Source organism: Trichoderma virens (assembly GCF_000170995.1).
Source record: "Trichoderma virens Gv29-8 chromosome Unknown TRIVIscaffold_2, whole genome shotgun sequence".
Taxonomy (NCBI): domain Eukaryota; kingdom Fungi; phylum Ascomycota; class Sordariomycetes; order Hypocreales; family Hypocreaceae; genus Trichoderma; species Trichoderma virens.
This window is the reverse complement of record NW_014013747.1, coordinates 1,184,802-1,198,069: the sequence shown is the minus strand read 5'-3', so window position 1 is coordinate 1,198,069 and position 13,268 is coordinate 1,184,802. Positions and strand designations below refer to the sequence as shown.

The 13,268-nt window shown below is 52.8% G+C and overlaps 2 protein-coding genes across 2 annotated transcripts; one reads left to right on the top strand and one right to left on the bottom strand.

The window, feature by feature from the left end:
• Window positions 1-6,744: 6,744 nt before the first annotated feature.
• TRIVIDRAFT_36026 (uncharacterized protein) lies at window positions 6,745-8,244 on the top strand (the record flags this gene model as incomplete). Its single annotated transcript, XM_014105019.1, has 1 exon — window positions 6,745-8,244. The coding sequence occupies one exon, from the start codon at window positions 6,745-6,747 to the stop codon at window positions 8,242-8,244; it is 1,500 nt and encodes a 499-aa protein (XP_013960494.1).
• A 2,648-nt stretch (window positions 8,245-10,892) lies between these two features.
• Window positions 10,893-13,109, bottom strand: TRIVIDRAFT_63603 (uncharacterized protein; the record flags this gene model as incomplete). Its single annotated transcript, XM_014105018.1, has 2 exons — window positions 10,893-10,987; window positions 11,225-13,109. The coding sequence occupies 2 exons, from the start codon at window positions 13,107-13,109 to the stop codon at window positions 10,893-10,895; spliced, it is 1,980 nt and encodes a 659-aa protein (XP_013960493.1).
• Window positions 13,110-13,268: the final 159 nt, after the last annotated feature.

Sequence of the window (13,268 nt, the reverse complement as noted above, 5' to 3'; positions counted from 1 at the left end):
CGTGGCCCCGGCCAGCTAATGCACTCATGCGAGCAGCCATTGTGGCCTCGACTTCGACCGAGGCGCTTCGTCGGACATATTGGATCCTGTCATGGTGAAGCTTGACGCCAATGCTATGTCGACAGAGGCCCAAAAGTTCCTCGGGGCTTGAAATGGCAAGGACTGGCAAAAGAAGCGCTCGGGATGCATGCAAAGTCCACGGCTTCGCCAACCGCCGTGGCCACGTCCATACGACGGGCCTGCCGCTCGCTGACGCACCCGAGATGGGCCGGGCGAGACGAGATGCAATCGGGCACTATCCGTACCCAGGCAGCAGAGAGTCGCGGCACTGTATATTGCCTCTACACCATCTCGTACTCGCAGATCGCGCCAGTAGATAGTTGAGAGACTCTCCTTGCAAACTTGACGCCACGGACGCGCAGCAAATTCGAAAAGCGATAACACGCCGGTGTGCATGCCGGGCACTCTTTGCAAGCATCGAAACTGGAACTGGAACAAAACAAAAGCAGGGGCATCGAGCTGGCATTCCCCTGCCAGCTGGCTATGTGTCTCCCGGGCATTGCCCCAAAAGGTATGACAGGTACTTGGCCAGTGTCGGAGCAGCGAATTTCAAATTCAATGCCACGAAAAACCAAGACGCCGCTCCGATACCCTTGAAAAGCTTAACATGTGCCGGCCGTGGCTGTCGGAGTGGACCCTGACTTGAGCTTGATCTTCAATTTCCTTGTCCCCCTGGCTGGCTCTTTTTTGTCTCTGCTTGGTTCAGTTTCGGGCAGACAACAAGTCGAGGAGGGGGGTGGTTGAGGTTGACAGTGACAGCCATGACAGTCATGTGCTGCCTGTCTGTCTCAGTGCTGGGCAAGAGAAACTGCCATCGTCATTGGCGCCCTAAGCGAACAAGCTGAAAAAAGATGCTTCCGGGGGCTGGAGAGATCTGATTGCATGTAACGAGAGACTGTGAGGTTGTGCATACATGACTTCGGAGGGCCTTGGCGCCGCGAAGCTGCAAGTTGGCCGATGCTTCAAAATGACATCAAGACGAACAAGAGTATCGCCGCATCGGCCGATACAAAAGCCCGAGGTAATTAATGAAGCAGTAGCTCGTATTTTGCGATCTTCTCTCTTCCTTTCTTTTTTTCTCCGGGGACCAAGGTAGGGATAATGAGACGCTAGATGCTGTTGTGGTTCAGAGGACAGGGAGCGTGCACCTCCCGTGGCATATCAGACGCCGGCGGGGAATGGGAATATGACGAGACCCAGACAACCGGAAGTATATATACAGGATTTTGCTGTTTCGGGCTGGATCTCGTCGGAGATCCCAAGCACCAGAGCAACAGCTACAGCTAGAGGAAACCCGTCGCGAGCTGTACCCAGGGGGTTCCCCTGCCAGCCCTATGCCGCCGACTGATTACCTGGCCAGTACTCGTACGAGCAGCATGGGGCGTTTGGCATGGGAGCAGCAAACGGGCGGCTTAGTGGTAGCACATGGGGCACCCAAAGTACAAAGCACAAAGCACGGAGAACGGAGTAATGGTGGCTCTGCAACCAAGGGCCAGAGAGGAAATGGGGGGGGAGGGTGTCAGGACTGGACAAGACTCTTACTAGTCCGAGTAAGACGAGCCACCAGTGCGGGTAGGGCTGGATTTTGTTCCGAGGATTGGCATTGCTGACGGCCCTTTGCGGATGGGATTCTGCTACCAAGCTGCTGACTGAGCCGTGGCTTGGATCAAACGTGATTTTGACGTGGGAGGTTGGCATGTTTGACAGAGATTGTTGCCGAGATGAGGATTTGACGTGAAGTCAAAATAGACGGGGACAGTCGCCCGCCGCCCGCTAGCACGCAGACTAGGGCCGGTTAGGGCTATGACGGATGCCCGTTGACGTTGACGGCTGCGGAGAAGTGGCGGACTAGAAGGGCCATGGCTTTAATCGAAGCTTCCAGGTCGTCTCAAGTCCATTCCTTGCTTGTACGGAAAGACGTCAACTATTGGATCAATTGATGCTTGTTCCTCCACCTGCACAGTACAGTTCGGTTGTTTCTACGACTCTACAGGTAGTTGTCTAGGTTACCAAGTTGGACACTGTGGGTGCACCAATGCTGACCTCGAGCTCCCCTTAATGCTACTACTGTACCTGCAATGGGTACTTTGTGAGATTGGAGGAAAAGGGGCAAAATTACATGAATCCAACGCTCCAGGAAGCAGTGATTGAGGTCCAATCTATCTGGTGTAGAGCGTGGGGTTGCAAGTCCTCCATCACACTGGGGATCAGGATTTGGGGGTTGCCAAGGGCGGGAGGTGTGTGTTTCCAGAATGAGGTTGAAAGCCATGTAGGGGGAAGCCGACGTAACCAAAAGAGCACAAGTAACATTGATGCCAGCATCCTACAAGAGGCAAGCAATCTAATTTTTCTTTGTTCGCTTTCAAGGTTTCCTTCTGTTGCGGGAGAATGCCTGTCTGAATGCCTGTCTGAATGCCTGTCTGAATGCCTGTCTCCAGCTGCTCGTGGCAGCAACATGACGGCGTCCTGTCCTGACAGGCGTCAGCACTCTATTCCTCGTCTCGTATTTCCATTTTCACTCACTCCGTGGCGGCGGTTCTGCCCTCGAAACGGCGCGCACTGGCCCGCCGCGTCCAGGTCAGGTACAGCCCCGGGGAGCTATCCATAGATATCCGGGCGCCCCCATCGCTCCACCACAGCGCTCTAGGGCCCTAGAGAGCCCTAGAGAGCATCGCTAGCGCGTGGGGTCCAGCGACTGGAAGATTGTTGGATTGCAACCAGCGCCGGGTCAGCACTTGAAGCTAAAAGAGGATTGGACTAGCGCAGCGCAGATGGATACAAGTCGCAATGATGCGTGGGATGCGGCGAGGTGATAGGTGATAGGCTGCTGGACCAGATGGATGGCATTGGGATTGGGCCACACGAGATTTGATGGCCACGGGGGTGCCGATGATGGATGATGGGCTGAAGAGCAGCGGTCTCGGCGAGTCAGGCGTTTGCGCGCATCAGGGACGTGATACGTCCAAGTTGAACCCATGCTCTGGCTGTCGCCGATCTGGGAGCTGGACGGCACCGAACAAGAAGCTTGAGTGGTGGCATCAAGCCAAGGCAGCAGTTTAATTTATTCATTGTATGTACCTACTATACAGTGCCAGCGGCAGGTTTGGCCTGATATGGGAGTTTGAGGTTACTCGTACATGATGGCCACAGCAGACGAAGGTATCGAGTGCTGCACGTGGGCTTACATTGTGTGAAAGGTTCGATAGGACGCTACAACTATAGGTAGTGATATAGCATCTCCATCACAGCCATCACGGCGGCACTATTTGATGATGTACATGTCTTTAGGCAACTGTTATACATTGATGCAGCATAGAGGAGACGAACAAACAGAAGTGGAAAAAAGAAAAGGGCGTCCATCGTCATCGTCGTCATCGCAGGGTCTCGCAACACCGCTAGCCAAGAACCCTGCATCACCGCCCCGATTTCATTAAAGAAAAGAAGATGCAAGAGAGAAAAAAGGAAGGAAACCATCATCAAACGTATTGACCTGTAACAAAACCCAAATTCTCGGCGCTCCCTGGATGCCACCGCCAAAGATGACAGGCAGAAATGCGCCACTCACGGCCACGCCTAGTGCCACAAGCAACATTGCGCCTGATGCGACACACAGTCCTTGCAGCTGCGAAATCTCTGCTGCATACGCATACGCTCACGCTCAACTCTGTTTTGCGTTTCGCTCCGCCCTTTTCAGGGCCGCGATGGGCATGGCCGCCCAGCAAACGGCGGACCGCCGGCTCTGGTCGCACAGGGACACACACAAGCTCGATCTTCCCCCATGGATCATCTTTTACGCTTGTCTCTCTGTCCATCTCTCCATCGCTGCACCTTGCGTCTTACAGCCCTCTTCTCACGCTCAGCGCGCCAGGGGTTTTTGGCAACGATCGTTTTTCTTACCCACCCTCTCAGACGCATGTGCTCGGGCCAGAGGCAGAGACTGATGCTGTGCTGTGCTGTGCTGTGCTGATCGATGCCATCATTCGCAAGCTTCGATGCTGCCGGGGATGCTACTTTTGCTTTGATACTGTGCAACTGGGTGCCGGACAAGGCAATGCAACGTGCATACCTACAGGTACTCGTACATGGAGATGCTGCTCCCTACCTCCCTAGTACCTTAGTGATGCTACGGCCACCTGTATCCGGTTTGCTGGTCAGACGCAGCTATGGGTCTTGACTCATTCAGTCCCCCCTACGGCCAAGTGCTCTTTTGCTCTACTCTACTGTATGTATATGTTTGCCGACGGCATCATTCCTTTGCAATGGCTGTCCAAAAGCCCGTCCAAAAGCCCGTCTCGTGCCAATGACGACGATGCGGTGCCAGTTCGCCTGCTGTTCCCCCCCTGTTCTCCCGCACAGGCCCCCCACACCGGTCAAGGCCGCTAAGAGTTGATGCGCTGGGCAATAGTCTAATAAGGGGAGAGCAAAAAAGTTTTCTGTCAAGGTGCAAGGTTTCTGTTCGGTGCTGGTTCGCGCGTCGGGCTGAAGCGATAGCCTTATTGGGGGTTCTCGCTCACTCTCGCATGAGCCCCGGTCAGTGGGGAGACGACTAGGATATAGTTGGGTAGTCTGGAGATTTGCCGTCTGACCGGTCGGGTAAGGTATTGGTATAGGGCTAGCATTGATGCTCGTATACTTGCGGTCGTAGCTTGAGCTCAGCTTCAATATTTGCTGTCCATCCCATGTTCCAGACCTGTGGTGGTGGTACCTGTAGGTAAGTACTAACGCTAAAGGAAGTGTGCACGATTGATTGAGCCCTCGTTACCTAATCGCCAACCTCGATTAGGGCATTGGCGTCCATACACTGTACAGCACTAACCTAATCTACTCCCTACCTACTACTATAGTACTTGGCACCTTGTCTAATATACGATACTGTACTCGCAGGAAACACATCGTCTCATCATCTCATCAATCGCCTGGTGCACGCAAAGTATGAGTACGAGTACTCGTGCTACCGAACACCTGGGAGTGGGGCTGCAGGGTGCCAACCTCAGGCTCCCATGGATATTGATACCCTCTGCTCTCTGACGGCCTCTCTGAGCTGCAACTGGAACGGGAGGGGGGGAGCATGGATCGCGGAAGCGTCGAAGCGACGCAGGCGAGGCGCCAGAATGTCGGCGCATTGGACAAGCGCTGCGCAGCCAGAAAGTCTGATGATCCAACATTCGGACCCCCTCTGCTCTGGTCTGGTTAGCGGCACGGGAGAAGAACAAGGGGTCCCGTCGAGTTTTAGCCCCCGGATTCGTGGTTGCGTTTAGCCCAAAAAAAGGTCAGGACGAGACCGAGATTGGACAAGATTGGAGATTTGAGGGCACAAGAGTTCCAGTCGCAGCCCGGCCAGCTTTCGGCCACCACCTGCTCCACCGCTGATGGCCAGCTACTGATGCTATTCTTTGCGTCTGGCGAGGCGAGGCGGTATCATCGTCATTCATGGACCCAAGCTATGTACGAGTATGTGTAGGTATGATGCAGAGGCTGCATGTGCCTTGCCTTGTCTGGTGTCTTGTGTCTTGTGTCTTGTGTCTGCCTGTCAGTTGTTTGCCAATGCCTGTGAGCTCTTCTGCCAGGACATGATACACTCGCTGTTGGCCCAGTCGACATCGCTATGGTACTCACATTGATGTCTTCTGCTAATTTCTAAACTGCTGCTCTAGGTATACCTAGTCTAGGCTCGACGGCTTCCATCCAATGCTCAGCCAACAATGCCGCTGCAGACAGACAGACAGACAGACAGACAGACAGACAGACAGACAGACAGACAGACAGACAGACAGACAGACAGACAGAGACAGACGACGGCTTTCCTCCGTCCTCCGTCCTCCGGCAGATGAGCTAGTGTCGTTCCGCAACCCAAGAACCTTTCCACGACAAATCCCATGGGCGGGTACGAGGACCGCGGAACTTAGCGCAGTACAGCAGATCGTCTTGCTACCGCACCAGGCCAGAGCCCCCATATGCAGATGCACGCTTCGCCCCCCGGCTGAGCCCAAGCAAGTCCTCACCACCGTGGGTGTGTGCGTCGAAATCTGGGCACACACCAGCCACTTGCCGCATCTGGTCGAGTGTCCACAGCTCCATCCCAAGCCGCACCCTAAACCCAGCCAGGGGGGGTGTGTATCCAGGATCCTACCAATGGACCTATCTGGGCAATGCATCTAACTATGTGCTATGCTCTGTGAGGCTCTGGCTTCTCGTCAACAGGCGTACCACTTTCAATGCTAACCAACTCTCGATGGATCTTGGTCCGATCCATATAACAGGCCCCGAGCTCCCATCCTCTCGGGCCTTGGATCATCTCTCCATCGTCCTCCTGACCATTGCTCTCGGTACCTATTCAGCATTCACACTCGGCTTGCACCTTGTCAAGTCCACCCAGCTCATACTCCCCCTTTGCTTCGTCTTTGTTTTCATATACCCATCTACTCATCCACCATCCGCTTCCATCCTCTCTTCATTCACGCGGCAGCAAGAACCAATAGCCTGTGCTGCTCTTATATGGCACTCCTTGCTCCGTCACTCATCAACCTGCCCCTCGCACCCTGAGCTGAGAGCCAATCTAGCTCACCCTCCTTATACCAACCCCTGCTCTGTTGCATCGAAAGTGCAGTTTAGCCGCTTTCGATTTTTCCGTTGTTGAAACGAGAACAAGAGAAAGAAGAAGAAAAAACGAGTTTAATTATCGACATGGCTGCACCAAACTCCACCTCCTCCACCTCATCTCTCCCCCCTTTCTCCTCGCCCAATGTTGGCGAGGGTGTCATCTACGAGTATGGCCAAGTGCCTTTCTCGATGCGCCATGTGTTGATGGGAGAGGACAATCTCTCCCAGTCAATTGACCCCCTGCTGCGAGACTCGACCCCGTCCGATGGCAGCCAGCAATCATGGGACCTGTCATACTATCAACAGACTCCTGTCGACCCCAGCCTCGCGTCCAGCGCCTACCACTCGGCATGTGGACCAAACGACTCGCCATACCCCTTGAGCTTCATTGAAAGCAGCCCATCCATTGGCAGCGATGGCCAGTTTGAAATGGTAGACCCTCCCACCCCGCTCGGCAGTCCATACGACTCTGACTGCTCTGCTGAGCAGCAGGAGGTTAGCTACTATCCACGCCCGCAGGAGAACCCAGAATTCTACCCCATGGGCATCATTGGGCTCAGCGACTCGTGTTCGTTCGGTTCCAACTCCCTAGCCCTTGTTGATGCACACGGCGGGCACCTTGGTGCTGCCGACGCTGGCGCCAGGCAATACTCTCTCCACACCACTCTCCCATACTTTGACTCGGCCAGGCGCGTCAAAGAAGAGAGCCTCACTCCAAGTCTTGAAGACAGGAGGATCGTGCCCACCAGGGGCTCTACAAGGAGACGTGCCCCTCGCAGCTCACGATACCATACTGAGAGGGGCTCGTGCAAGCGAGCCTCTCCCGACCACGAGTCCTCGCCAAGCGGCGACAAGAGGCGCAGGATTCACTCGACCAACAAGAGGTTCTGCCACAAGTGCAAGAAGAACTTCCCGAGCCGATCGTCACTCGACGAACACACGGGCTTGGAGCACCCTCGCCCCTACATCTGCGTCTTCCATTACGCCGGCTGCAACGCCAGATTTGATGCCAAGAACGAATGGAAGCGTCACGTCAGTACCAAGCATCTGGGCTTGAAGTACTGGGTCTGCACGGAGGGCAAGTGTGCCGACGAGCGGCAGTCGGCCTACCAGCGAGACGCAGGCCTGCCGTCCTACGGCAACATCTTCAACCGCAAGGACTTGTACACCCAGCACATTCGCCGGATGCACGCCTCGGTCATCGGCCAGAGTACCACAGACTACAGGGGAACAGATATGAGATCTGACCTCATTGTAAAGCACATGCAAGAGGAAGCCCTGCGCATTAGATGCAAACTCCCAACCTGGATGCCTTGCCCCGTGCAGACGTGCGACAAGTCCTTCACTGGCACAACCGCCTGGGATGAGCGCATGGAGCACGTGGCCCAGCAGCACTTTGACAATGTTGCTGCCGGCCGAGAGCCAGCCGTCGAGTTTGGAGGTGCTCATGATACCGTCTTGACTGAGTGGGCGCAGCGCCCCGACATTCGCATTGTCAAGAAGACTGAAGTTGGATGGGAGCTCTGCGAACCCCTAAAGGGAGAGGCCGAGTACAGGATGGCCACTCCAGATATTGAGGCGTGAACAATGATTTGCTTCCTTTGTTTGTTTGTTTTCTTTTTTTCCCCGTTGCTTTTCTGGAGTATGGGCCCAAGATTGAATTTGATCAACTATTCCTCTCTTTGATGATTTGCTTTTGGCTATTTGGTGGGTTGGAATTATTGGGAAAATATTATTATTATACACCCTTTCGTTTTAGTACAGAGTCTAGGCATAGTTTCCCCTCGTCTGGTATATTGTTTCTTGTTTGTTTCTATATATTCATCTTTCGTTATCCGTTTCATTTTCCTTTTGATGAATACGTGTGCTCTCACGACACTAAAGAATATCCCCAAAAAAATTCACTTAGATAGACAGGATGGGAAGGACGGAATACATAGAAAATGAAGCATGGCTTATCCACACCACACGCAGCATCTCGGCACTGGCACAAGTGAATGATATCGTGAAACACGCAATCAACCCCCCTCTAATACGGAGCAAAGCCTCGCAAGATCACCTTTGACAGACCTGAAACAAACAGGCTGTTGGGTGCTGGCTTTGATTTTCCACTGGGCTCTACTGTTTTCCCCGGGCAAGCAGAGCCTCAGCAACATCAACTGAACCCCTCGTGGGGGCCTTTCATGCAAGGCGTAAGGAGGTCGTTTACCGTCTCGGTGTGGGACCGCCTGGCGATTGCGAGCCAATAAGTTGGGCAGATGGTGGCCGCGGATGATACGCAGATGATTGGAACAAAATACTTACGGGGGGGCGTGATCTGCCTCGTCAGCCCTAGGGGAGGATTTTGCGTCTTGTACAACTCCCTTGTTGTTCTTGTCTTTGGTGTAAGTCGGGGATGATCTGTGGCATGTGGTTGCTTTAGGGAGTGTGTGTGGCGAGACAGAATACGGAGAGTAGGATTCTATTCTTTGCTTTTGCTCTTCTTTTACTTTCTTGTATCTTCTTTTTCTCTAGCCCTTTCTTGACAGTACGTAGGAATTGGAAAGGGGGGGAAGGGGAGTGCCCAACATCCGTCATAATCGGACTCGGGATTTTGCCGAACTAACAATGAAGGATGGAGGAAGGGGGGGGGCGTGTTTGTATATGGACGAAAGAATGCGGCATACTCAGTCCATGGCCAATTCCAGCATAACCTACACCGCATAGCAAAGCAGAAAAAAGAAAAGGCGAATAAAAAGGGCAAACGGAAGCGAAGCTAGAGGCGGCTCAAAAAGGCGGGATCGTTGTCGTCTGTAAATGCGGCTCTGCGATGGAGAGGGGGGCATTTCTCGCATTGGTTCGTTTGGGCCCCCCTTGAAAAAAGAGCCGCATTTTGCGGGCTTCTTGCTATGGCCTTAGCAAATGGAAGCTTAGCAGAATTGTATTTTTGAGGCTATTTTTTCACGCGGTTGGCCGTTGATACGCACCGTGTTGGGTTTTCTGCAGCCAGCGGCAGCAGCGTAAGAGAAAAGAAAAAAAAAAGAGGTGCTGGACGCTGTCGTGTTATTCGTTGTGAGAAATTGCAGTTAATTTACTGTACAGGACTGGCATATGCATACACGCCCCCGACGTCTGGGAGAAGAATAAAAGGGACGATAAGGGTGTGTGTATAATACAAGACTGCAGGTGCGCAAAAATGAAGCAAAGCAAATGCGGTGAAAGTACACCAGGCAGGATAAAAAAAGGCATCGACACAAGTAGAAGAAAAAGGCAGCGAACAAGGCGAATTAGCCTCCCATGACATCCCATCCCCATCCCAAAGCTCATCATCATTTCCCCCCCAAAAATCGAAAGATAAAGAAAAGTATAGAATTAAAATTAAGATAACAGAAAGAAACATCTACATTCGCTCACCGAGCATTCTATGCACTGTTAAACCCCATCAGTGCAACCACCCCGCCCCAAAATCCTCAACATACATAAAAAAACAAGCGTAAATAATCCCCAAGCATAGAAAAAACGCCTCGCTGTCGCACAGCATTAAACCAAATTAGCCCACAACAACAGCAACAAAAACAAATCACCTCGGGTACGTACATGATCAGACAAGAAGGCGTGAGTCAACAAATTGACGCTCCTCTTCGTGTTGCTCATGCCATGTCTGAGACATGCATCTCGTCTTCCCTCCCCCCCCCCGTCGCTACGAGAGTGAGAATACGGAGTATACTTTGGCCCAGCTTGTCATTTTTTCTTTTTTCTTTCTTTTTTCCATTTTAATTAATTCGATTTATTTCCATTCTCTTCCATTTTAACCGCGTCTTGATTCTCCCTGCCTTCGTATATGCGGCAAACGTTTCATCGCCATCACCAGAGACAACCTGCGTAATCCTGCCAGCTCCTCTTCCTTTTCCCCCCTATTAGTCACTTGGTCTCACTTGGTAGGGAATTCCAAATACTCGGAGCCTTCAAATTCTCCCTAATGCTTGACATCATCTGCACCGCATACATAAGGGACAGACAAAGCAGCAGATAACCATGCATATGGTATACTTGGAAGCCTAGCTAATTCTCAACATCTTGTATCAGATACTGTAACACAAACAGCCCTTGGTCGCCTCCACAAGCCCTCTTCCACTCGTAGTAACGTAGCTATCAATACACTTCCAGCGCAATCACCTGTCGTAGTCATACCAATCATCACCAGCCCCCTTCCCCGACTCCGCCGAATCCACCACGGCCGGCCGGCCACTCCATCAGGGGTAACCCTGGGGACTGACAACCCACAGGAAGCAATCAAACGACATCTTGAAAGCGACATTATCCACATGCTGCGGCCGACTCCGAATATCTGCATAATGTTGCAGATCAAAAACAAAAGGGAAAAATAAACGAAGTAAACTCTGGACGGAAAAAAGTGGAATAGGGGGGGGCATAAACCTTTGACCACATCTCAGCCACCGGGTACTGTTCCCTTATGCAGCACCATGGGCATCTGACCAAGCTCCGTGCTCAAAGACATCATCACCAATCGCCCTGCCGTACTATACAGTATCTAGCACGCCTCATGTCGAGGCGGAGGCCTCACCCTTCTCGGCCGGCGGGGCCTTGGGCGGTGCCTTGTCCGTCATGCTCCGTTGAGCTCGTCGCTGCTGTCTCAGACGGCACTCCAAGGCATAGCCTGGCTCGTTTGCCTTGCGCCACTCGATCCATGCCTCGTATGCTTGCTGATCTCCTGGATCTGGGCGTCGAGGCTTTGGCACCGGCTGGGGTGGGCAGGAAGCACCCGTCATCAGCGGCATTTGGCATGACGGCATGCTCAAGCAAGGGTTGGAGCTATTTGGCAGTGTACTCGGATATGTGGTATTCACCATGGAGGGCACGGCTGGGAACCCCACTATGGCATTCCCAGGCATGGATAAGGACTGCAATACTGACTGTGGCCGAAACACCGATGGTATGAGTGAAGGCAGCGACGGCATTGTGGATATTGGCAAAGCAGATGTCGAGAACTGGCCACCAAACTGATCTGTTGCCACCGGTACCGGGACCAATCTTCCTGGCATCAAGTTACCTATATTGAGCGTCAGGGGGGCGGCGGTTACGTCAGGAGCAGCAGCAAGCCGTACAAGCTCATAAGGTGGCGGATGTTGCTCAAATGAAGAGACATTCGGCTGACCAAGTCCTGCGAGAGACATAGCGTTGGCATGGCCACCGGTGCTCATAAAAGCCTCCGTGGTAAGGGCCTGGAGTGGTTTCATGTTGCCGTCTTCTGAGTTGGAGCTTCGATTGGAGACGAAAGAGAGAAACTCTCGCGCCTTGGGATTCAGGTTCTTGAATCTGGCATACTCTTGCCCTGGACGGCTTGTGTTCTCTTTGTGAGAAGTCTCAAGCCCTCGTGGCCGGTAGCCTGTGAGCATCTCCGAAGAAGTTTGCTTTCGTTCATCAGCCCTTTGTGTCCGGTATCGAAAGATGCAAGTTTCTGTTGAACCTCCGCTTTGTTCTTCCTTTGAGCCATCTTCATAGCTATCTACCCTGTCTCGTCCCGGCGGGTTTTCGTTTGGCGAGTCTCTGTTCTTCTGTCCTAGCTTTTGTAGAAATCTTTGAAACGCCTGGGCTTTTTCAGCCTCAAATGCAGCCATGGGTCTTTCGTCGTTGACCAAACGTGCTGTCTGGTTGGAAGACAATCGGTTCTCACTAGAGCAATCTTGAGTTCTGCGTATTTGCGCTGCGATCGCACCCGGTAGCTCAAACCCCTCAAAAATCTCCTTTCGCAATCGTAGCTCGTCTGGGGTGGAGTACTTCATCTTCATCTCATTTTGGCGATTTTGCTGGTTCACGTGCACTCGAACTTTGTGAGGCGTGGCTTCGGCAGCTTTGAGCGCCGCGGTTAGTTGCTCGTCCTGACCGTTGTCGGGCTTTCTTTGCATTAGATTTCCCCTCAGAGGCCGGATCTCCACGACAGATGGAGATTGCCAGCTGGGGATGCTACCCAATGGGGCAACTTCCAAGAGGCTCAGGGGGTGTTCCTTCGAGGAAGGGAGGCATATCTGCTTCAAGATCCCATACGGAACAGGTTGTTCCTCCTCCAGAGTTTTTATTATCTTTGGTTCCAACTCAGAAGACAAGGCGAAGACATTTTTCTGGTGGCCTCTCACGTCGCTGTTTACCGTCGTGTCATCTTGCGCGACGTCGCTGCTCTTTTGTGGAGGGGCTTCGTGCTTGCTTTCGCCAGCGGATGGAGTGGTTGGGAATGTATCCATTGCAATACAGTTCCTCCCAGGTCCTTTCACATTGCGCCAGACCTGTTCGCCATCCAGTGTTGGTGAGCTCGCATTATCAGACGTTCGAGTTCGCCAATCAGGATTCTCCAACGCTTGTTGCGAATTAGATTTTCTCACTCGCTGGTAGTCATAGTGAGGGCCCAGGGCCTTGGGGCGCGTTTCGTTCTTTAATCCTGCCTCTTTGGACATGGTAGGAGAGTTCAACCGTTTGTGTCGCCCAGAAACGCTCAGCATAGCCATTCCCAGTCCTCAAAACTCAGGTCAGCAGTCTATACTTCATTACGTTAGAGCTGAGTGTAGCATCTTCTCCTTACCGTTTGCTAATCGAGATGGGTCCAAGCGACAAAA